The sequence below is a fragment of the Uloborus diversus genome, chromosome 6 (genome assembly GCF_026930045.1).
Source record: "Uloborus diversus isolate 005 chromosome 6, Udiv.v.3.1, whole genome shotgun sequence".
Classification (NCBI taxonomy): Eukaryota; Metazoa; Arthropoda; class Arachnida; order Araneae; family Uloboridae; genus Uloborus; species Uloborus diversus.
This window is the reverse complement of record NC_072736.1, coordinates 69,957,630-69,984,070: the sequence shown is the minus strand read 5'-3', so window position 1 is coordinate 69,984,070 and position 26,441 is coordinate 69,957,630. Positions and strand designations below refer to the sequence as shown.

Genomic DNA, 26,441 nt, shown 5'->3' with positions numbered 1-26,441 from the left:
ATTTCCGGCACTTTTTGGTTTTTGATTTTAAAAAAATTAATTTTTAATGTTTTATTAAAAATTTTCATGTAGTTCTGTTAAAAATAGATCATAGATCTTATAATAAAATACCTATTCCGAAACATTGATTCTAACCAATGGATAAGAGCCTATTTCTTTGAAAGTCGTAGGTGTACGAACACTCTTTTGGGAGCCATTGTACGAACTACGTAGTTTGCATTAATCTTTGACGTTTAGTAATGCTTCTTGAATTCTCATTTCTTTCTACGTGGGCCAGAATATCCACAGGACTTTGAAAATTAATTTAAAAAGAATAAAGCGAAAAATATCATACATATGAACAAAAATCACAACACTTTTAGCATTTTCTTCGTTACCACATGCGTTTGTTTTAGTTTTTAAGTCGGCCATTAGACAGTGACTGCAGTGCCCCCTATAGTTCGTTGGAGTTGCGAATTACAATGAACTTTGTTTTCAAACACAGGTTGCATTTTGGCTGCTTCCGAATTTCGCCAATGCACTGTAATTGAGAGGATTTCAAAATTTGCTTCCCGGCGCCCAAAGTTCCCGGCACCCAAAATGCTCGGCTCCCAAAGTTCTCGGCGCCCAAAGTGCTCAGCGCCCAAAGTTCCCGGCGCCGAAAGTGCTCGGCGCCCAATGTTCCCGGCGCCCAATCTTCCCATTTCGCAGTTTCTGGGTACTGAAAATGTTGAACAGCGCCCAAAACCTGGGCGCCCAAAGAACAATCATTAATTAACAATGTAAAAGTGGTGAGGTGACCCGTACGTGATTTAATCTGGCGATTTGGGGTCATGTGACTTATCAAAAACATTCTTTCCGTTCATAACGTCAAAGTTGATGTATCGGCCGGAATCGAACCGGTTCGCCGAACATTCTAACACTGGACGACCGTTCAATTCACATACGAGTCACCTCTTTGACATTTTTAACGAAATGAGAGCTTTTGATGAGTAAAGTCAAATTTCCACGTTTTCTAAAGTGTTCCATTATTAACCTTCCATCATTCTGCGAAACATTCGCATGAAAAACATTTGCGCTGTTTTTACAGTCCACCACTGTACATTCTGTACATCGACTTACTTTAGCTAGTTTATTAAATTACCGCAAGGTAGCGTATTCAAGTTCCAGAACTGCAAATAAAGGTTGCGTTCGACGAGCTCGACCGAGAGCGACCGGTAAGTTAATCACGTGACAGCTAATGATCACGTGCTCCAATCAACCAATCAACTGCTTAGAATGGTAACCGCCTTGGTAACCGGTTGATCATAGAACGATTTGGTTAGTAACCAGTTACGTACCGGTGAGTTTCCTCGAACGCAACCAAAGGCTACTCCACCGCTAAGTATCTTTCTTGAGAATATTCGTGCTGTTTACCACGCTCTTGCCTTGCTTTCTTTTTTTCGGTTGGAGAGAATCTTTTTAATTAATAACAGTTATTGCATTTACCGAGTGTATTATATATCTGTTGTACCCAGTTTTGAAAAAATGGCAGCGGAAACTCTGGAGGTATCTTTGAGAATGTTCTTTACGTCTTTCCCTTTTCTGCAAAAAAAAAAAAAAAAGCAGTTACAAAGATTTGTAGCAATTCTACTTTTGTTATCTGAGTATTTCATTATATTTCTAGTGTATTTATTGTTATTTTAATGAATTTTCGTCTTTCTTGTTTTTTTATGACTGCTGTTTCACTACGTTTCATTCTGTGAAACTTTTTATCAGCTGTATTTTTTTTTTTTTTTAATTAGCATTCACAGGTTGGGCATTCACAAAAAGGTTGGGAACCGCTGATCTAAAGGCTTAAAGAAAGCATTTTAGCAATTGATCTTGATATAAATAATTTTAAAATAGCAGTAATAGACAGGGTTTGAGCCGAGTTTAAAAATTCTTTAGCACATAAGCTAAAATTCAGGAAAAGTCTTTGTAGCAAAATGCTAAAATTCAGTCTTGACATCCTTGAAGTAACAAATGCACAGCAGTTATTTTTTTTACAAATTTGAAATGAAAAATTTAAAATTGTTCATGGCATTTAGGGAGCAATCCTTTTTTAAAAAAACCTAATAATGCATTTATTGGGGAGACATATTGCCCATTACGATGAACTGAGGCAGCGAGAAGCAAAGGGATGTAAGTGGAAAAATTTAAAATTTGGAGATAACCATTATACATGGTAGGGGAACCTCTAGGCCCGGACTGGCTCCTGGGGGGTGGTCGGCTAGGTACTGGGAAGGGTCCTCCTGAGGGTAGGGTCCGGGGCCCTCTCCCCGAAAACGTTTGAAAATTGTTTGCTCAAAAACTACCTTTTGCTTTTTTTTTTTAATTTGGAAGTAGAAAAACTATTTTTATTTTAATGTAAAAATTGATGTGACTTGAGGTTTTTTATCTTAACTTTTTTGACTTAACTCTTTGTCAAAACGAAATTTAATTTATTGTTAGAACATCTATTAAAGACGCATTTGCTAATATATATTTTTCTGAACTGTTTTTTTTTTTTTTTTTGACTTGTAGGGGAGAGGGAAGATGATGCAGGGACTCCTATAAGTGGAGCATAGAAGAAACCTAACTGTAGGGGGTCCGGGGGTTTCTCCTCCATGAAAAATTTTGAAAAATACATAGTATAATTCTGCATTTTAAGACCTTACGATGGAAGAAGGGACTAAGTTCCAAAATTCGAACTTTTTAGATTATATTAGATTGTGAGGACGGGGTTCAAAGACCCTCCAGAGGAATTTTCCGAAAATGAACTTGTAAATAAGCAACTGAATCTCGTGTTTGGTTGTGTTAGGGGATGTGGTTCCTTACTCTCTCTAGAAACTTTTTCATGATTAAAGTCCTATATACGCAATTAAAGCCATCTTTGACAAATTTAAGAAAAGGAATGGAGTTCTCAGCTTCCGCTTCCCTAGGAAAAATTTAAATTGTAAGTTAAAAAAAACTTTAGACAATCTATGATGATGTTAGGTAGAGTGTGGTCCTCAGGATCTCCCGGAGCTTTACCACCCCCCCCCCCCAAAAAAAAGAGGGAGCTTTAAGAAAAATTGTTCGAAAACAACAAGGAGCGTCCATCATCCTAAAAGCAATGTTACCCCCTCAAATGATGCGGAGCTCCCGCACCTTATCAGGGTTCGTACGCCCTTGAAAAACCTTGAAAAGTGCTTGAAAAAAAAAGTTCATTTTCAAGTGCTTGAAAACCTTGAAAAAGTTTTAAAACCTTGAAAAAGTTTCTTAGTGCTTAAATTCTCCCAAAAATCAACGAATTGAGCTTAGAAGTTTTAAAAAAGTATTTCACCAATGCAATTTTCTGAACATGTGTTCAGTATACAACATCGCGAAAAATTGCTTCCGTGTTTGGGATTTCAATCCTTTTGCATCTTGTAAATATTTTGATGTTTTTTACAACCGAAAGATATTTTGACATATGGTACCTTAGATTAGTTTATTTTTTGTTTAATTTCATTAATTAACAAAGAAATTAATTTGGAAACCATGACAACATTGACCTTACTCGGGTTTCGCGGAAAATTGCTCTTGTGTTTGAAATTTCAATCTTTTTGCATCCTGCAAATATTTAAATATTTTGGCTAATCAAATGTTAGTTTCGCATATGCTACCTTAGATTAGTATATTTTTTGTTTAATTTTAATAAAAAAACAAATTAATTTATATCATGGGAAACATGCCACGTCGAACGAACTCAGACTTGGCGAAAAATTGCTTCTCGTGTTTGAAATTTCAATCTTTTTGCATCTTGCAAATATTTAAATATATTCACTAATCGGATGTTATTTTCATATTTGCTACCGTAGATTAGCATATTTTATGTTTAATTTCAGTAAAATATAAGTTAATTTTATGGGAAACATGACAACATTAAACTTAATTCGCGAAAATTTGCTTCCCTTGTTTGAGATTTCAATCCTTTTGCATTTTGTAAATATTTTTATATTTTTGGCAATTAGTAGTTATTTTGACACTGCTACATCAGATTAGCTTATTTTATTTTTTATTTTAATAACTAAAGAGTTAAAGAATTTATTACCTTGGTCTTGTTTAATTATTTGCTAATTTATTTTTGCAATTTCGAATGATTATCTTTACCTAATTTTTGGTCATAGCAGATTTTTTTTTTTAAATTTAAATTTCAGCAGTTGAGCACCTAACAAATTAACTTAAAGTTTGTATTTTAAATATAAAGTTGATTTATATAATTTTATTTATAAATACATCATTTTTTTGTGTCTGCTAAAATAAATAAGGTGTATAACAGAGGTGGTTGTGTTATGATTATTCACTTGAAATCCAGTAGTGTTCGTTTTTATGCTTTTACCTCCCTATATCTCCAATTTTCCCCTTTTCCTCAAATGTTCAAAATTACTACTTTATTAAGGTTGTGGGTACTTGGAGCTTACCGAAAGAGGCTTTAATCAGCAAAGGGGTAGATAGCTTAAGGAGGGTCATTCATCTTCATTTGGATCTAATAAATTGACCAGTACAAGCCTAGCTGGCCCAGTGCCTGTTGCTGGTTATCAACAGGCACTGGGCATGGTATTTCTATGCAAAATATTTTGACTTAATAAACTATTTTATGAATTGTATGCATAGCAAAAGTTGTTGTTGTACATATGTATATTCAAGTAATAGGGGTCTTAGTTTTAAAAATTATTCCCCCCCCCCCCCTCGCCCCATTTTGCTCTTTGAAACTTTCAGGTAATTTTTTATGAACTCACAAATCACCTGAATATTATTGCCTTTCTAAATTTACATTCTAATTTCAACAATAACCCATTTTTTCCCAAAATAAAACTACTTTTGTCATAATATATGTCAACTTCTTGTGAATCTTTTCAATTTCGAAATATGGCTCTATAAATCTGAACTTGCACATTTATTGTCTATTGCAAGTTAATCAATGAAAGCTGAATATGCTCAAGTTTGCATTCACAGTATTTATCACTATTTAAGCTGCTTTTGTATATTTTGAGGTGTAGAGACTGGACTGTGGACTTTCATAAACTTTTTTTACTTCCTAATTTTTAAATTTACTCGAGGACAGTTGAAATGCCTTATTGTCTGAACAGCTAATAAATACATACGAATAATTGATTTGCATACTTATAAATGATTTGCAAACCTAATATTTTTAGAACTTAATAGTGAAAATATATATTTCAGAATGACTTATCACGCTTTGGTTCTTTAGAGTATTCAGTAGGCTCTTGTATAACTTTCTGGGTAGTGTTTTTGTCCTAACCGCCCTTATATTGTAATAAACCACTGTATAGATATTGGAAATAAATGTTGAAACCCGGGGGGGGGGGGGGGGAGTGACTTCAAAAACTCCTCTCTGGCAATGCCATTGAACTTGGGTATTTTAGTTTCTTCCCTTAAAAGTTAAAAGCACTTATGAAAGGTTTTTTTTAAGTATTAATTTGCTGATTCTAGAACATATACAAACCTCTGACTGCTGCAACCTTTGAAAAACCTCAAAATTAAACCTTTTGGTATCTGCTTCTCTTTATGACCAAACTTTTCAAACATTTTCAGAAAAACTTTCAACGCAGTAGATCTTTCATCAAAGCGTCTCTCGTTGTAGAAAAAGCAATTTTGCTTTCCTATACTTTTTTGTATTATTGCCTTATTTCTATGTGTTTGTAGTAAATGAAATCTGCATACAATATTTTTAGTACAAATTTATGATATTGCCTTGAAAACAAAATTTTTTACCTTGAAAAGTGCTTGAATTTTTTTCTGCCTAAAGGGTATGAACCCGGCTTATGGATACTCCCCTCCCCCTTTTCACTCACACACACACACATGCACAAAAGAGACCAAAACTTTCTAAATTGCTCTCTAAAAACTTCAGTGGCGCAGTCTGCGCAATGAAAGTCTATGATACCTTAAATTTCAGAATTATTTAAAAAAAAGACTTAGGAACTAAAAATTTCTTAAGTACTAGTCTCAATTATTATGGCATTATTGTAAGAATCAAAAGGAGTAAGTAAGCGCAGTATCCCTTTTTTTATTTCTGTGGAAAGCAAAAAAAAACATCATTTATCTCTTACTTGTTGTAGAGAAAAAAAATCATGTCTGAATATTCTACGCTGTAATATTATCAGACTCGGATCTGCGTGTCCGAAGACCCCGCAGTGTGGGGGGCCCACGTCCTTTTGGGGCCCAACAGCCCAAGAAATTGAAAATACGGGCAATTCCACCGTTACGGACGTAACAATCACAGACTTTAAACACTCATAATTTCAATGTGGTTTCAGAAAAAGCTACAAATTTTTTTTTTCTGTTGCATAGTTTGGTGTTATTAATGCTATCAAAAATTTGGATGCAGATTGCTTTGTAACAAAAAGTAACAAAAATTAAAAACTACCTGTTACGGACGTAACTCAGAAAACAGCAAAATGTATACATTGTCATACAATTGCCAATATTCCTGTGAATTACTCATAGATTTCTAAAATTTTCTTTGAAATACTTGTTCTAGAGATTTCAAGCTTTCTAAAACCATAAAGTTTTCATGGATATTGTTTGTAAAATTTATGATAGAAATTTATATATTTGTTACGGACGTAACAAAAAAGTGTTACGGACGTAACATGTCTGATATGCTAATTGCACAAAGTAAATAAAAGCTTATGTATACTAATAATTTTTGTTAAGAGAGTGCAATGGTCGAGATTAACGCATTATTTTGACCCTTTAAGTTACACTTTAATGGTTTTTAAAGATTTGGGGAGGTAGGGAGCATCCCTCGTGCATATACCGCCATGTAAACAAATATAAATTGGTGCGTCATAAAAAGTAAAATTATCCAAGGAGAAATTAAGCAAAACAAAAGTGGAATTATTCAGTTACAAATAAATTTTCAAATTTTTAACATGGAGGGAGAGGGGGGGGGGGAGGGGAGCTTCTACAAAGGTGTACTTTTACAGTTTGAGAATTTTCGATGATTTTCTCTATCTCTCAACTAACATATTAACTGCCAAATTTCTTTTAAAGTTAACCTTTGTTTTTGATCCCTTTTTTACAGAATTGGCACGTTTTTGCCAAAGGTGGAAAAAAATGGTCGAAACTGACATCGGTAAAACGCATTTTGGCCAACATTTGCCTAAAAAATATAAATCTTGCTTCAAAACTAAATGTGCTTTATCTGAGGATCAGATGTAGCTAGTTTAATATTTAGTACTTTTAACTCTAATCTAATTATGCTTTTTAATTTAAGTTTTAAAACTATAAAATATTCAATGCATGAATGAAACAGTAATCTAAGTATTATTTTTTTGTAAAGCCTAAATAACAATAAAAAGTAACTCAGTAACTTTGGTTTAAACTATTAAACAGGACCTATTCTTGTCTCTAAGTTAGTTTTCAAATAAAAAGTAATATCAATTTGACTATGCTTTCAGAATGATAGAAGTTTGAAGAGAAAAACTATAATTAATATCTGTAATATAAATGTTAAAAAAAAAAAAAAAAAAATTTGAAAATTACACACAAAATGCTTCAGATTTCATCTTGTTAAATGATCAAGTAATTTTCACAAAAATCTACTTGGAAAACACTATTTTTTTTGTGTCACAGTGCATTGATGAAGCAAAGTTTGAGAAATTAAGGAACCCTCTAGAATATTTTTATGCACGTTATTAAGCGTTAATTGCTAATCTAGAATTATTAACACCAATTGAATTTATTGCATGATTTGGAGGACAAAAAATCTTACATTGAGAGGAACACCTCAGAGCAACAGTAGGATATCTTAGTGTTATTCCTAGGATTAGATGTCTTAATGTTGCTCTGAGGTGACGATGTGTATATTTCAATAATTTTAAAAAATAAAATTAAATATCCACTAATATTTATAAAATTTTGAAAATCACAGTATCAGAAGTTTTGTTATATTATATTACATGTCATACCCTATATTTTCATTGCCCATCCTGTACTTTTTTTCTTTTTAATTGGAAATATACATGTGTTACGGACGTAACGTACTGCTTTTGTTACGTCCGTAACAAAAAATGTTACGTCTGTAACGCCATTTTTTTAAAAACAAAAGAAATTCTAATGTTTTAAACTATGGTAAACAATTACTCTGATGAAATGCTAAAAGGACAAAAAAGGATTTCTTTTAATTTTGATTTTTTAGGAAGTAACGACAACTTTTGCTAAATTTTTGTTACGGACGTAACATTAAACTTCATTTTTTAAAAATTTAAATTGCCTAATTTTATTTTGTAAAAAAAATAAAATAAATGCATGTTATTACAGTATTATGATAATAGTTTAAGCTGTACTGCAATTAATTTTGTTTATTTTTATTTTACTATTAGAATTAAGCATTTTAAAATGGGGTATGTTTTTCTGATTGTTTTGAAGACCCGACTATCATACTTCATCAAAAAAATGTATTATTTAATTTGTATTAAAAAAGCCATGCAATATTCTGAAAATACACATTTTAAGCTTTACAATGATGTATAATATAGCAAAATAACTGCAATATGAAATTTTGATCTACTGGTTTCACTTTTCGTGGAATTGCCCATACGTAGCACTAAGGCTTATTAACATTGCAAATATACACTCTTAGCCTCTTGGGGGGGCCCTACATATTTTGTTGCATCGAGGCCAAAAATTTATAGATCCAGCCGGCGGAAAGTATAATAATACCCCAGGCACGAGGAGCATCAAGGCCAGAAATAGCAAACAACCATTTTAAAAAATATACATAAAACTTATCATACCTTTTCTGGTTCATCTTTTTAGTATTTTGTCCCAATGTATTTTTCTTTTACTCGTCGTAATAAGAATTGGTAGTTTTCTTGCATGCATGTCAAATACAGAACTTCAACAATCTATGCAGTTTAAATTGCGAAGTAAAAACTCCACGTGGAATAGTTTCATATCCAATATCCAACGATTAAGATCCTGTTGGAAGGGTTTCTATGTGCATTCTATGTTCCCACTTATTTACTTTTTACTGGTTTGAACAAAAGGGCGTGAGGCACTAAAGCAATCTACACGAATCCATTGAGTCATGTACAAGTCATTAAGTTTGATTACTCCTATTTGGAACTGATGTGATATACCCCACCCTTGGCGACTTTTTCCTGTTGGCGCCAAGAAAGCGTCGCCAAGAAAACGATGTATGACGATCTCATACATCGTTCTTAGCGATGCTTTTTTAGCGCCAACAGGAAAAAATCAGATAAAAAAACATGATCAAAGCACTTTAGAACACAATATATATAAAAACAACATAAAAGCACAACAAAAAACATCACGAATATATGCTTCAAAAATGTACAGGGTCGGGGTTTTTTGTTAACATATTAAAATACAATGAAATAAATTATTGTATTAATTACAAGTCGAAATTAATGCATAAATTGTTTTTTCATCATTTCTCCGGGATATGAGACCTCTGGCTCGCCAGGACCTCGCTCCGCTCGGTCCGTTATCCCTCCGACTGTTAATATACATTACAGTCGGAGTATGGTCACAATTATGTATATTTATGTATATTATGCATATTCATGTGTATGTACACCCAAGGGTGGCTCCTTCCGTTCAGTGTACAATAATGACACAGTTTTAAGTGTGAAATATGCACCATTATTGTGCAGATTTATTAATAAAATTCGGCATTTTTAAGAGTACAACCGAGAGAACTTTCAATTGTTAACATAAAATTCAGTACCTAAAGGAGGCACGTTAATGTCTAAATAATTCGTGGCATCAATAAGAATTAACTTTTAGAACAAAATAACCGAACTATTTTTGTAAAATTATTTAACATACAGTAAAAATTAAGTTAAAAGCTACAAGAACCCCTCAAGGATTTGTAGAAAACAAAGAATTTCCGAAGTGAGAATTTTTATGTGAATTCTAAAATAAAGAACTTACCTTTTTATGGTATAAATCCTCACACTCAGTCCAAAACAAAACATCATCTGACAATGGCGCGTTACAGATACACACCACGTTGGAGTTAACTTTTAATTAACCTTCAAGTTTGAAGAAACTGGCATTTTTTAATGTTTTTACTTCAAAACACAACTACTGAATCTAAACTAACACAAAATAAGCTTTCCTGTAAGGTATATTGCACAAAACAACACGTATCTCTCCTGCGTAAAACCAAGTAAACAAGTTCGAACAAGCTTGCCTTCGCGTTGCCAACCGCAGGTTAGTTTCACTAGGGATGCCATGCTTAAAAATTTATCGCCTCATTGGCGAGAAAAATATTTCAATTTTGTGCAAAAAATCGGATGTCGCCAAATGGGGGGGGGGGGTATATCACATCTGTACCCTCCTATTTTTACACCTGCATTTTTCTTTTGTTCGAATTTTTTTTCACATACCCTAATTCCGGTTCTTATCTCATCTCATTGATTTTACATTCTACATGAACTTATAGAAACGCACTCCAAAGGCCTGGGTTGCATAGACTGTCCACCTGTGTAAGAGCACCCAGGGGACATTGGGGTGTAAAGCCTCTTGGCAGCAATAGCAATAACTTGCGGAGGAGAAGTCCTGTTTCAAAAGGAACAGAGAAGGAAAGAAAAAAAAAGTTGGATGTAAAATTATAGTACAGTTGAACCTCCATAGATTGAAGTAGCAAATTGCCAGAGGAAAAAATTGAATTTTTTGAAATTTCGATCATATAGAAGCGATCTTAGCTTATCATTAATTGTTCCTAAAACATTAATTTTTGTGAATGAAACTCAATTTCTAATTTATTTGAGAATCGGTTTAAGGTTTAAATAAAAGTTAGTTGGAATTTGGGAAAGATAACTTTTTTCAACTTTAGGATTACTCGATGATCACTAAATAGGCCAACTAGGCCGTGGTCTAGGGCCCCCGCTTTCAGGGCAGGAAGTTTTCGATGAAGGTGCGTCTTGGCGACTTTTTCAAAGTTCGCCATATTTTTTTGGCGCCAAAGTCTAGGCGCTATTTTTCCCGCTCTGCCAATGAAAAAAGGGGGGAGAAACATATGTTTTTTTTATTAACCTACTGGAAAATGAACGAAATGGAGTTTTTGCATCAGAAATACAAGAAATTGGAGCATCAAAATGTAAACAAAAGGTTCAAAAACAACTAAATCTCAAGAAAAATACTAAAAAACTCAACTGCTTAAAAACATGAAATATGAACTAATCTAATCAAATAAACACTGAAAATTACATTGAAATGCAAAGAAAACTAGGCAAAAAAAATCTTTAAAAAAAAACGGTAAAAAGCATTAAAATAAATAATTAACCTATTAAAAAAGAAATTAATTTGAATAATTTAATGCACAAAAACACTAATTATAAACTAATCTAAATAAATAAACCCTAAACAATACAATAAAATGCTGCGAAAACTAGATAGATATTTTGCCTTTTAGTAAGGCAGTGGTTGCAGACCCGACCGCCGGAAATGTAATGACGCACCGACCAACTTCTGCGCACGAGCAGAGTAGAAATTACTGCCTGGGGTTGGGACTGTTTTATGAACCCGACCAAAGGGGCGGGATCTAATTTCAACAGCCGACCAATGATATTCTATGCGGTCGGACGAATTATGTATGGCCGACCACACAAATTAAGATTCTTTCCCAATGACCATAAAAACATTAAAACAAGCATCAAATCAAAAATTAATTTGGAAAATATCCTCAAAAACACTATTATTTAACTAATCTAAATAAGTAAACTCTTAAAAATTCAATTAAAAAATTAATCCTACAAAACACGAGAAATTCATTCATTTTCCACGGAAGTAGGATAGAAAAAAAATATTTTCACCCTTTCTTTTTCATTTGCAGAGCGAAAAAAAATAGCGTCTGGAAATGGGGGCCAAAAAATTTAGCAACAGTTGAAGGAAAACACATAAAATCACAAAAATAAAACGGCATGGTTGCAAACACGTTTAGCCTGATTAGAGCAAAATCTAAATACATCTGGACAGAAAAAAAATAAAAAAACGATTGGAAAGGATAAATTTAGGATTAAAATAAATGTTAGACTCAAATAAATTTATTATTTTTGTAAAATTAAGCACTACAAAAGAGGGGGTGGTTATGTAACAATGAAATCACTGCATCCCATGCCGTTTTATAAAAACTACTTACAAATTTAAATTTTAAAAAAGTAAAAAGTTGTACTCACTGCTTGCAGGTTTTTAATAAGATCCTGTTAGTTTTTGAAAAAAGAAAAACGCCTAATTTAAATTAATTTTTAAAAAAATTTGCCCACGAGGTGAAACTACTGCACTCCCATCCGAAATGCGAAAAGCGGGGGTGGGGGGGGGAAAGGCAGGGGGCACTCCGCTCCGTAGGATGGGTGGTAAAGGGGTTGCCGTAGTATCCCCGTAGTGGCGCCGGTTTGCTATGAGAGCAGTTTATCGCCAGGGAAGGGGAAAACAGAAGGGTTGCCGTAGTATTGCGACAGTGGCGCTTGGTTGCCTTAAGAGAGATTTATCGCCAAAATTTGGCGACATTTGGAAAAGCACCTTCATCGAATAATCCCCTTCAGGGCTCCAACTGGCGACTATTACGACTATTTTGAAGAGTTGCAGACTATGACAACACTATTTTGCCTGAATGAGGACAAAAACTACTATTTTGTGAAAAACTGCTACTATTTCAGCTTAAAAGCAAATAAAATATAAAAAATACGACGGGTGTGTAAAAAAAATGAAAATGTAAAAAAAAAAGATTCAGCTTCAAGTATCATCGGCAGGGTTGGCTTTTTGCCGGCAGAAACTGGTTTTTGCCCTGCCAGTGGCAGAAACTGGTTATAACCGGTAAAAACTGGCAGAAACTGGTAGAAACTGGCAAAAACTAGAAAACGTTTTTAATAGCTTTAGTAATTACTTAATGACAGGCAATTAGGTAAGTAAAATAAAAAATATAACTCCATTTCGTCATTGCAAAAACTTAATATAATCGTTATTTAATAATTTGTGTAAAAATATGTTAAATAACAAGACTGACATTTCCAAAGCAAAGTAAAATTTATCCTAGTTGAAATTGCTATGTGTTAGAAGTTTTAGCCTTGTAATGCTGTAAGTAACAAATTTTTCAGTTTGTTGTTTATAATTATTTTGTTTCATTTACTATAAAGTGTAATATATCAAATATTTAAATAAATACAGATTTGTTTTATTTCATTAAACTCTAAAATTCAGAAACTTGTCATTTTACACTTAATATAACTGAATAAAGCTATTCTCAAAGAGCTTAATCAAGTAGTTACTGATAATCATTTACTCGCCTATGTGCTCCATCCAAAGTATTTGGGAGTAAATTTATCATGTAATCAAGAAGAAAGTGCCCGAACTTTACTCACAAATATTAACCCTGATTATGTGCCTTATACCATAGCTATACAAAGCGGCCCCTTTTCCCGAAACCTATTTTTCCAACCAAGTTGTAACAACTACTCCAGCTACCAAGTCCAGTTTGTAAAAATGTGCTATAGATGAAAGTTTTGTGAATCTTGCTTGTTCTCTGAGGATAATGCTAGCTAGTTTTGCTGGGACTGAAAGAATCTTCTCAAATTTCTAATTTGTGCACAACAAATTGAGAAATTGTTTAGGTTTAGAAACAGCGTCAAAACTTTTATTTTGTTACAGGCTGCTGTAGTGTGAAAACAATGTAAAATTTGATTTTGAATGGTGATAGTGTTGTAAATAAATTGTATTTGGGTTAATATTTGATTATTTTTCTTATACATTTTCTACTGTATGTCAGGAATTGCAGTTTCTGCCATAAATGTGGCAGAAAGGGGTTTTTGCCATGCCGGTTTTAACCGGTTTCTACCAGTGTTTACCACTGGTAGAAACCGGTTAAACCGGTTAGGTGGTTTCTACCAGTGTTTACCACTGGTAGAAACCACCTTGGCAGAAACCTGCCAACCCTGATCATCGGCAAACTGACTCAGGTCTGCCACATTTTGCAAAAAGTCGCCAAATGGGTTAGCACTGCTTTATTTATCTCCAAGGCCAAGTAAAGCAGCCCCCCTTTTTTTTTCCTCCTGGTGCAATGAGGCACTGGATACATATTTCTTGCCAACAAGAATAACAACATTTATAACCGCATGATGGGAAATATTAGTTCTGGTTTTGGCCAGCGTCTTGTGGAACCCATGGGTTCCCTGGAGATCAGTCAAGGGTTCCACAAAACACTCGTTCTTTATTTTCCTTTCTTTTTAGACAACTTAAAAAATCTATCAAAATATTTAATGAACAAAGCTTATACTTAATTTTAAACTTTAAATTTTCGTTTGTGTCTACATAACTCTATTTCCAAAGTTGTTTCAAAATTTAATTTTTTGTTAATTTTTGAAATACATTTCAACATTTCAAAATTTTATCTGAAATAATTTTCACTTTGAATGTAAATAAAACATTTCAAGAATGTAGCTTCAAGCTATTCTACTTAACAAAAAAACAGGGGGTTCCTCAAAAAAAAAAAAAAAAAAAAAAAAAACTGGTTATTTGAAAGGTTTCCACTCATTAAAAAATTTAAGAAATGCTGTTCTGCATTATTAACTTCTGGCAGCTCTCTGCCATTTTTTGCTGCTTGATGTTCTCTGCAGCTACAATATTTCAACTATATTATTAAATGAACATTGAGCATTCAGCCTTTTAGTTTTGATTTTCATTTTTCTGTAAATGTAAATAAAACTTAAATGCATAAGTGTAAATTAAACTAACAATTGTTTTACCTGCAAAATTCGTGGTGAATTTAAGAGCATTTTTCTTTTGTGATTTAAAAGTCTGATGTACCATCTAAAGTACTACAGTGTGTTATCAACCACTTACTTAATATCTAACTTGTTTCGCATTTGTTTGTACACATAAACTATATTAATAATGCAAAGTTTCGGGGGATGACCTTTTAATTTTTCTCAACCACACTCCTATTTTTAACTGTTACTATTTGATGGGTGCTAATATCAGCCTTATGTTATTTAATAAACATACCATTCAGTCTTTTTTTTCCTCTTCATTTTGCTGTAATGTAAAGAAAATGTTAATGTGCAAAATGTTAATAAAAGCTTTTGATTGCTTTATAATTAGAAGTGATTGTGAATTTACTAACAGTTTTTTCCCTTTTTTTTTCTTTTTTTTGAGTCTGTTTTACCTTATAAAATAACTAATGTGTGTTAGCAATTCTTTGAAGCAGAAAAGTATTTAACTGCAGTTGATATATGGTTGACAGCAGATGATATCTTTGCAGACTATTGGGTTATCCATTATATCGTGTAGTGAAAATTGTCAAAAATTTTGCTTTCTCTAATGGGCGTACAGAATTGTAGGTATGATATGTTACTTCATTTTAGTCAGTGAAGTGACTGATTAGTACTTGTACAAAATATTTTTTTTTAACTCATGTTTTGAGACATTTCAAAAAGTAATTACCAACTGTAAAGTTTTCATTCTTTTATAAATATCTAATATATTCACTACTTTCACAATCTTATCACTGAAATAAGATTGATATTGTAACGGATTCGGTGCGACTTCCACTTTCTTGAAATGAAGACACAGTTCTTGATAAAAACACAGGAAATTTATTTACACTATGTACAGGAAAGATCTTCAACAACTGCTAAATTATTCATCAGCAATTAAGCAATTATCACACAACACCGTAAACTCAACGTTTACACACGTATTTACTTCCAAATGCGAAAACAACACAGCGAAATGCCTCGCTATAAACAGAGCAAAAATGCACTCAGTTCGAAAATCTCAATCAAAACTAACTGTTTATCCATCGCTAACGGCTTAAATACACCGAAAAGAAATTTCTCAAATATTCCACACGCTTCTGTAAAGTAGTAGACCGTTATCAATGAAAAGAAAGAAAATAGGGGTCGTATAATTTAGCCGAATGAAAAAGGGGTTGTATATTCATTACGGGAAACTATTTACAGGTTACGTTCCTACAATAATTACTATTTACAGAATTTGTAACATTGCCCCCTTCCCAAGGACTGCACGTCCCGGGCAGTACAATCCCCAGAAAGGGTGCAAAACTTCTATCACAAGTTCACAATTACACACATTAAATAATAACTAACAGATACAGAAAACACAATAATAACAAGAAATATTACTAAACATTAAAAGCAAAAATTATCTACAACTTTTATGTTATCAACCATGGTTGTTTACGTAATACTCATGAACTATGGCCATAGTATGGGGCTAACCGATCATAATGTACAACCCTAGGTTTTGCATTAGGTGATTTTTGGATCCTCACTACGACGTCATTCAGTCGGTTAAGGACTTTGTAGGGTCCATCCCAATGCGACTGCAATTTGGGTGACAGACCTTTCCGTCGGATGGGATTCCATAACCAAACCTTGTCGCCTTCGTTGAATTCATGTCCAGTAGACCTTGTGTCGTACCGGGTCTTCATCTTCTCCGCCGCGATGTTGATTCGCTCTCGTGCGAAGTTATGAACGTCTTCCAACCGGGCCTGGAGATCCTGGATGTACTCCTCAGGCGATGAAGGCGCATTCGGAGGTCGACCGAAGACGAGATCACAAGGTAGCCGAAGCTCTCGTCCGAAGAGCATCTGAGATGGGGCATATCCGGTAGTCTCGTGGACAGCACTGCGGTAGGCCAGCAGGAACAAAGGTAGCTTCTTGTCCCAATCCTGTTGATTTCTGGATACCATAAGTGAGAGATTATTCAGGATTGTGCGGTTAAATCTCTCCACCATGCCGTCCGATTGTGGGTGTAGTGGTGTTGTCCTAGTTTTCTCAATTCCGAGAATTTGACATAGGCCCTTAAACACAGCAGAGATGAAATTCCTCCCTTGATCGGAATGAATCTGCAAAGGTGTTCCATATCTCGAGATCCAATTTTGGACTAGAGTTTCTGCTACGGTAGTAGCCTCTTGATCTGGAATGGGATATGCTTCCGGCCATTTGGTGAAGTAGTCGATGGAAACAAGAATGTATTTGTTCCCATCAGCAGTTCTTGGTAGAGGACCCAGGATGTCGATCCCAATTCGCTCGAAAGGAGCTCCAACGTTGTACAGATGTAGCTTCCCTCTGCTTCTCTTCTTCGGTCCTTTACGAGCAGCACAGGCGTCACAAGAATGGCACCACTTCTCCACGTCATCCTTCGCCTTGCTCCAGAAGAAGCGCTCCCGAACTTTATTGAGAGTTTTCAAGACACCAAAATGTCCTCCAGTCGCACTACTATGTATTTCTTTCAGAACATCTGAAATCCTGGATCGAGGAAGTAGTAACTGCCACCTAGATGTCTTGCCGTCGTCAGATTCCCATTTCCGGTGTAGCACGCCGTTCCGTAAATGGAGTGAGTTCCATAAAGCCCAGTATCTTTTTGTTGCAGGACTAAAGATGGAAACGTCCTGCCAGCTAGGTCGCCGACTGTCACTTTCCATGAACTCCAAAATTGGTTTTATGTCGGGGTCTTCAAGTTGATCTTTTCGAACTTGGTCGTCACTCCATGGATCAGGTTCTGATGATATTGGAGTCACTGTCACCTGATAGGCGGTAGGGCTAGTCGTTCCATACTGTTTCTCGATTCGGGAACAATAGTGGCAGTTCTCAGGACAGGGTCTCCTTGATAAAGCGTCAGCATTACCGTGAGATAACCCTTTTCGATGCTTGATCTCCATGTCATATTCCTGGAGCCGCTGTATCCATCTGGCTATCTGGCCTTCTGGATTCTTGAAGTTCAAAAGCCAAGTTAATGAGGCATGATCTGTCCGAAGCAGAAATTTTCGGCCGTAGAGGTAATGATGGAAGTGTTCTACAGCTTTCACTATGGCCAGTAACTCTTTTCTGGTGACGCAGTAATTTCGCTCCGACTTTGATAAGCATTTGCTCCAATAAGCGATGACATGTTCATTTCCGTCAATTTCTTGGGATAAAACAGCTCCGATGCCCTCGTTGCTCGCATCAGTGTCCAGGATGAAGGATTTTTCAGGCTGAGGATAGGCGTTGATGTTAAAGCCTCCTTCAGTTGTAGAAATGCATCTTCGCATTCTTTGGACCATTCAAACTTTTGCTTGCTCTCCGTCAGCTTATGCAAAGGTCGTGCAATGTTGGAAAAACCCCTCACAAACTTCCTGTAGTACGTGCAGAGCCCCAGGAAACTTCGCAGCTGATGGATGTTTTCGGGACGACTCCAACTCTTGACAGCAGACACCTTTTCTGGATCGGTTTGTACACCTTCAGAAGAGATGATGTGACCAAGGTAGTTCACTTCCCGGCGGAACAAATTACATTTGGACGGGCTTAACTTCAGATTGGCTTCCTTAAGCTTTTGCAGCACCTTCCTAAGATTTGCCAGATGTTCTTCGAAACTGCGTCCCACGATGATGATATCGTCTAAGTAGACCAGACAGGATTCGTAGGAAAGTCCTCTTAACACTGTCTCCATAAGACGCTCGAAAGTAGCTGGTGCATTGCAGAGGCCGAAGGGCATCACTTTAAACTGCCATAAGCCTTGTCCAGTTGTAAACGCTGTCTTCTCTCGGTCATCAGGGTGTATCTCAACCTGCCAGTAGCCGCTCTTCAAGTCCAGGGTCGAAAACCACTTGTGTCCGGAAAGAGTGTCTAAGGTGTCGTCTATCCGTGGAAGAGGGTAACTGTCTTTCTTGGTGATTTCATTCAGTCGTCGGTAATCGACACAAAATCTGGTGGAGCCATCTTTCTTTCGGACCAAGACAATGGGAGAGGCCCAAGGACTGGATAAAGGTTCGATTACATCATTCTCCTTCATCTCTTTCAGGAGGGTCTCAACCTCTTCCTTCTTGGCGAACGGTAGTCGTCTTGGATGCTGTTTAATAGGGGGGTGTTCTCCAGTATAGATCCTATGCTGCGTCAAATTCGTCCGACCCACATCCTCCGATGTAGATGAAAACAGATGCTTGACGTCGTCCACCAGTTGTTCCGCAGCAGTTCTTTGATCCTTCGATAAGGGTGCACTCCCAATTAACTTCGATGTCAAGGACTCAGAAGACACAGTCTCGGGGGAATTGATTCTTCTAATGATGCAGTTTACGGGAGTACAAGTTGCTAACACTTCGCCTTTCCGGATATTCCTTGGCCTTTCACTCACGTTGGCGACTCTCACAGGAATTACATCCTTAGAAAGGTCCACAAGCGTAGATGCTACCAGCACTCCTTTTGGGTTATTGCTTAAGTTGGGGTATTCAATGAGTCCAAATCTAAAACTATTGCTTTCTTCAATGGAGCCGGATGTTAATGATTCTGACCTTGAGGGAATTGATAAATCTGTTTGGGCAATTATTTGATGAGCGGATTTTACATCACTTTCTGCGGGAAAGACTGCTATGTCTTCTCTCGTCGAGTGCAGCTCGTTAGTCTTGAAGTCGAGGTCGAAGTCATACTTCTTTAAAAAGTCCAATCCGAGAATGAAGGGGTCTATGATAGCAGCAACGAATGCGGTATGATGGTAAATGGCATTTCCAAACACAATTTCTAAGTTCACTTTACCTTCAATCTCGATCTTGTCACCTGTCACAGTTTGGAGGGTAACGCAGGGCGGCGTCCACAGAATGTTGAGTCCAAATTGACGAGCCACATCTGTTCTAATGATCGTAACATTGGCTCCAGTGTCAATAATCAGTTCGCAGGGAAACCCGTTTACATATGCGTAAACAAACAGTCCATTACTGCCGCCACTCGTCGATGAAATCTGGAAAACTTTAAGATGGGGCTCATTCCAATTTGGCGACCTCCGCCCCGCGAGATTGCCATGGCTTAGTTTTCCTGGACCTGCGAGGGAGAGGTGCTCTTCCCTCTGGTTCCTTGACGAGCTTCACAGTTTCTTCGTAAGTGACCCTCGCCACCACATTTCCAGCACTTAAGTGATTGTCCATTATGGTCCTTGGGAGCCGAAGTCCTTTTGAGGATTCCTGCAATTTCTTTTATTTGCTTTTCCAGTTCAGCAAAACGTGACGAAACCGGATCAGGCTCATCAGTTTTCACGCCGCGGATTGAATGGCGATCCTTGCGGGTTGCTTGCTGGGCGGCCTCCAACTTCATCGCATACACAACAGCAGAACTCAGTTCTTTGACATCCGCCATCCGTAGAGCTTTCTGGATTTCCGGATCTCGAACCCCGTCGATGTAGTAGTTGAGTGCCAGGTTGTCTCGAACATCCGCAGGACAGTCACAAAAAAGCAAGATGAGACAATCTCTCGACGTCCGCCGCTAGCTCTTGCAGGGTTTCCCCGGTTTTCTGGAAACGGGACTTCAACTGGAGTCGGCTGAAATCTTTCTGGCACTTCTCACCGAAGCGAAGCTCCAACGCAGATGTGAGGGCGGCGAAATCCAGGCGCTGGCTGTCCGGAAGGGTCTGAAGAATGTCCGCTGCGTCACCTCTCAGGGATGCTGCAAGATGGCAGGCCTTGGTAGCAGAGTCCCATCCGTTCGCTTTCGCCACTATCATGAATTGGGTCTTGTATACCTGCCACGAACTTTTCCCATCAAATGTGGCCAGTTTAATGGACGGTCGAGCAACAGATGTGGGAGCGCCAAACTGTACAGAGCTGCTTTCCGCGGTCGCCAATCTCCGTTCCATGTCTTTAATTATTTCTTCCTTAAATGAAGTAAATTTCTTGTCTTCTTCTTCCAACTTATTTTCCACACTGGCGATACGCTCTTCCACAGTATCAAATTTTTCTTCCAGAGCATCAACTTTATCTCCCATGGCGGTTAGTTGATTCTCCATCATGGTTTTCATCGACGTTAGGTCACTTTTTATTTCATTTTGACTTGTAGTAATTTTAGCAGTTAAATCACTATTTAACTGTTCCTGGTTAGTCGCCAATTCATTTTTTAATTGCTCTTGATTAGCTGCCATATCATTTTTTAATTGTTCTTGATTAGCTGCCATATCATTTTTTAATTGTTCTTGATTAGCTGTAAAACTTGCAGTCAAGTCACTTTTTAATTGTTCTTGATTAGCCGCCATATCACTCTTCACAGAGTTGATTGCATCAAGCAGTTGTTTTAATTGTTCATCCATTGCGCGAGTAATCACCATAAAAATAAAGTCCAAATTTAAAAAGTCTTTATGAAAAAATGTCCAAAGTCACACTTACTGCAAGAAAGTCCTGAAGTAGCCCCACGTTGGGCGCCAAATTGTAACGGATTCGGTGCGACTTCCACTTTCTTGAAATGAAGACACAGTTCTTGATAAAAACACAGGAAATTTATTTACACTATGTACAGGAAAGATCTTCAACAACTGCTAAATTATTCATCAGCAATTAAGCAATTATCACACAACACCGTAAACTCAACGTTTACACACGTATTTACTTCCAAATGCGAAAACAACACAGCGAAATGCCTCGCTATAAACAGAGCAAAAATGCACTCAGTTCGAAAATCTCAATCGAAACTAACTGTTTATCCATCGCTAACGGCTTAAATACACCGAAAAGAAATTTCTCAAATATTCCACACGCTTCTGTAAAGTAGTAGACCGTTATCAATGAAAAGAAAGAAAATAGGGGTCGTATAATTTAGCCGAATGAAAAAGGGGTTGTATATTCATTACGGGAAACTATTTACAGGTTACGTTCCTACAATAATTACTATTTACAGAATTTGTAACAATATGAAACTATGTCGGGAACACCATTTGTGTGTAACTGGAGCGAGCTCTGCTTGTCTAGGTGATCCCCCTTAGATACCATGCAGCTGAGATATGTCTATTCATCAAAGTATATATAGCATGATTTAATATTAATACCATTTAAAAAATAATGGGAGACTATTTTCCTTGTTTGGCCACTATTTTGTGGACTATTTTTCATTTCAGAAGCTACTAAAATGACTATTTTTAGGACCCTAATTCAGGGGCAGCTCTGCTCTTTTTAAGGGCCCCCAAATTGCTAAAACTGCTTTAGCCAATAATCTAATAAGGCTAAAATTGTAAAGTATGACTACAGGGGGCCCCGAAAAACAGTTTGGTCTAGGGTTTTCCAATATCTTGATTGGTGCCTCCGTGCCTCCAGGCCCGAATCTGCGTGCGTCAGACCCCGCAGTGTGGAGGCACGTTCTTAAGGGGTCCAATGACCCAAGAAATTGAAAAAAATATAAAAAAACTACCACTAAGACTTTTAACATTTCAAATATACACTGCTGGCCTGTGGCCCTACAGATTTTGTTCCAGGGGGGCCCAAAGTTTATAGATCCGGGCCTGGGTCCCTTTAAAACGTTGGGACCTGTAGACAGCCACCTAAAGTGGCCTAACTTTTTAATCAGGTCCTGAGGTTGGCCCTCAGCCAAGACATTTTTTAGGTCTCCTATGCAGTCAATCTTTATACATTTAGTCTTTGGCTAAAACAAATTTAGCCATTTGGGCGCCTCGAAATAGCAGTGGCCCTATAACTAAACATAGTTGTCCTATTCAGTAATCACTCTCCCTGATCCTGGCAAAAAGTATAAAGAAGCAGATCAAAAGAGTTACAAGGAAATAAAATACTTTTTCATCATTTTTCACTTTAAAAAGAAAACACTTAGTTTGGGAGCCCTTCCTAGCTCGGGAGCCCTCGGCGATCGCTGACTAGCCTACCTGTCCAGTCCGCGCCTGGGAACCTCTCCTCTATCTTGGGGCAAGAGACAGAATTAGTAGCCCTGGTAAGTTCTGCTGTATAGTGTGATTTATAAAAAAAATTCAATGAAAATCTACATAGGACATTATCTTTAAACACGTTTTACTCATAACTTGAAAATGTCCACTTACATCCCTTTGCTTCTCACTGCCTCAGATATTGTTGAACTTAATAGCAGTTAACACATTTTATAAGATTTATAACTGAGATTAAGTTCAATATCGCCATGTTTGCTTCCTCTCTCGGATTGTGATCTTTTTTCCCCCTTTTCTTACTATATTGGAGCAAAAATGCCTTGTTCCATTTTCGCAGTTTGGATAGTCTTTTGGCATTTTGTGAAAAATGCGACTGTAGTGGAAACTCAGTAATAGATCAAAAAAATGTATTTCAAAAGTTTAAGTTTTATACAGCAATTTTTGTCTTTTTATGAATATATTTTTGTATTCTTTCTAACAGTTATCTAACTTGGATTGGGATGATACAGAATTAATCAAAGCATATGACAAGGGTATGAAATTGCAGGTAAAAACATTTAAACATAGATGTATAACAAATCTTTTTATATAAAAATTGCTAACCATGAAATCATTTTGATTAATTTTAGTGCTTGGTACGTATGTAAAATCTGACCTTTGGAACTGGTTCTATTCAAGTCAAACTTAAGTAGTACGTCTTGCACTATATCACCAAAAGTATTGGGACACTTTCAAAAATTAATATTTTTACAGATTTCTCTAGAAATAAGAGACCAATTGTTCTGTAACTTTTGTCACATAAGATGTTCTCCAGCTGTCATTTTCCATTAAAAATTAAATCGCCCACTTCCGTTTAGGGGACCAGAAACAAATTAAGAAAACATAAAAAAAAAAAATAAAAAAAACGAAAAAAATTCCCATGATCCTTTATTGTAAATAGCTGGAAATAAGCTGTTAATTTCAGAAATAAGTTTACTTTTTATGCAGAATTTAATTTTATAATTTCATGAAGTATCACTTGTACTCAATAAGACGTAAGCATTTCTTTCAAAAATACTAATTTTATTTGAAGGTTTTGGGCTCTTAAATCAGATTTAAGCAGATTTTTCCATAACCCCTGACCAAAGTTTCAGAATATTTGATAGCATGAAACATACTAAAATTCAAAATTAAAATATTGAAAATTTGATGAAAAATGAACGTTTAACAATTCATTTTTCACTGCTAATGCACGAAAGATAGCAATTTATAACCGTCATAGTTAAAAACCCAATTAGATCCTACGAATCATAATAAAATTCCAGTTTAATCTCCCCACTTTTATCCCCATCTTAAATATTTAGATAGATACCAGCGAGCTAATGGGTCGAATTTAAATAATTCTTGGAAAGGCAACGACTCGTAATCGTAAGGGCTCATTCGCAAATTTGCAACACTTGCTTACAATAACTCAGAATGATCACAAGAAGTTCTGTCTAGAACTAGACGAGCCTACTTTCCCGTATACCCATACTACTTTTTAGTACCTGTCAATATTCTCAAAAATAGCTAAAATTGCTAATTTTTTCAAACATATTTTTAAAATACTTGAAGCTGATTTCTAGGAATAAAATATTTTTCACTCATCTAAAAAAATTAGATGCGTAAAAAAAATAGCAACTTTTAAACAAAGCAGCTAATACACTTTTTTCCATTAAAAAAATCCTTTAGCAGCTTTCTAAACGAAAAAATAATTATTTAAATTAATAAGCTCATTAAAATAAATACATCATATCAAAAAAAAAATAGTTTCTTTTTCCCCAGTTGCCAAAAACATTTTTTAAAATGATTTAATGCACTTACTAAAATAAATAAAAACAATAAAATGTCAACTTATTGAAATAATTTTCATTGTCAAAAAAAATAATCGTCTGCGCATATCTTTATGTAGAAACATAAATGACTTCGAGTTTATTTTGCCAAAAACTGAATACCTAAATTAAAACTTTAGCGTAAAAATAAAAACAAGTTAGATCAACAATAATTATATCACAGTCAAAACCATAGCGTCGGAGTCAATCTCATTTTGGGGTAAAGGAGTCGGAGTCGAATATCTAAGAATCAGAGTCTGTCATTTGTCCTCCGTGTATAAATTTTTGCCAAAGCTACGAAGTCGGGGAGTCAGAGTCCGATTAATTGTCAGGCGCAGGAGTCAGAGTCAAGTGCTCCTAAATTCTCGCAGTCGAAATCTGGAGTTAGGCGTCAAGAGCTATTTCCAACAAAATTTGTTTGAAGTGAAGCCGCCTTCAAGTACGGAATCTACATTGACTTTTCAGTTTCCCCGCAGGCGCTAATGTTAAAGGATTTGAACTGTTCAAAATTGAACGGAAAATTGTTCAAATTAAAAAGATATTTCATGTACAAGTTTTTCATCAAAAGCTTTTTCCTACAAAGTTTATTTGAAGCAAATTCGCCTCACATGTCGAAATTGCCTTGAATTTCCCCGTAGGCGCTAATGTTAAGTTTTTTGAACTGTTCAAAATTGAACAAAAAATAGTTCAAATCAAAAACTGAAATATGGGAATAAGGTGTCTTCACCGAGATCTTTCGAACAAAAACAAAGTTTGTTCGTATCAGACTATTCATTCAAAAGTTATTGGGGGGGGGGGGGGGGGGACAGACAGACCGACAGACATTTTTCCCCATCTCAATATCCTACTTTCCAATTTTTAATATTTCAATATTTAATTAGTTTATTTATTTTTGACTTTTGTTTTTTGCGATATTTTTAAGATGCATTAAGCTTTCTTGCATGCTTTTTTCTTCTTTTTCTGACTTTTACTGGGAAAGTAGGCTAAAAACAGATTATTTGCAAACAATCCCTCATGATTCGTAGCCCTTTTTTTTACAATTGCAACGGAATGATTCAAAATAAAAAGTTCGAAAGCAATAAATGTTCAGTGAATGAACTAAATCCGGGAAGCTGAATAATTGGGTTTTTTACATTTTTTAAATTTGTATTTGGGTCAATCCATACAGGTTCGACAGATGGGTGTGCTCGACCATCTTTAATTTTTTTGAAACTCCTAACCCTAAAAGCTGTGTATGAAAGATGCTTAAAACAACTTTTATTTTTTCTCTAAACTGGACCTTCGATTTTTTTAGAGGTCATCAAAAGTGCTTATTGTAGACAAAAATGGGATGTTTACACCTTTGTATTTTGGCCAAAATCTATTTGAATTACATTTATGACAGTTAATTTTGCGCTTTGATATTAAAGTGCACAAGATGATAGTCTTACATGCTGAGTTAGGTGGCTGTAACTTAATAATTAAAATAATGGCAACAGGTTAAAGTTCAAGGTCAAATGTAAAAATATTAATCATTTCAAAGGGAGATAACTCGAGAAGGGTACGAAAACACAAAATGAAATGTGGAAAACTAATCACTGGAACCATGCTAATAGGTTATGTAACTGTTGCTGTGTGTTTGTTTACCCTTTATAGATTACAGCCCCTCAAAAATCGGAAAAAATGACATTTTTAGACCCCCGTAACCCAAAAGGGGATGGAATAAAAATAAAATATTTTGAGCAATTGAATATTCCATTTGAGTACTATACAATAACTTAGAAATATTTGGACATGAATGGGTAATTCATACTTGATTGACAGCTTAAGTAGTTAATTTATAGACTATACTGTTAATCTACACACATAAATTTTCGATACATACAAACATACTCTCTGTACGTTAACTTATGTAACTTGTCTAAATACATGCAAAAACATTATCTACATAGTTGAAAGCAAAAAAAAAAGTGCATT

The 26,441-nt window shown here is 35.6% G+C and overlaps 1 protein-coding gene across 1 annotated transcript in view; it reads left to right on the top strand.

Annotated features, from left to right (window-relative positions):
* The first annotated feature begins 1,388 nt into the window (after positions 1-1,388).
* Positions 1,389-26,441, top strand: part of LOC129224579 (survival motor neuron protein-like) — a 41,468-nt gene continuing 16,415 nt past the window's right edge. The window contains exons 1-2 of the mRNA XM_054859062.1: positions 1,389-1,527; positions 23,117-23,182. Of these exons, the coding sequence (XP_054715037.1) occupies positions 1,507-1,527; positions 23,117-23,182 (87 nt within the window). The 5' untranslated portion in view covers positions 1,389-1,506. The remainder of the gene's footprint in view (positions 1,528-23,116; positions 23,183-26,441) is intronic.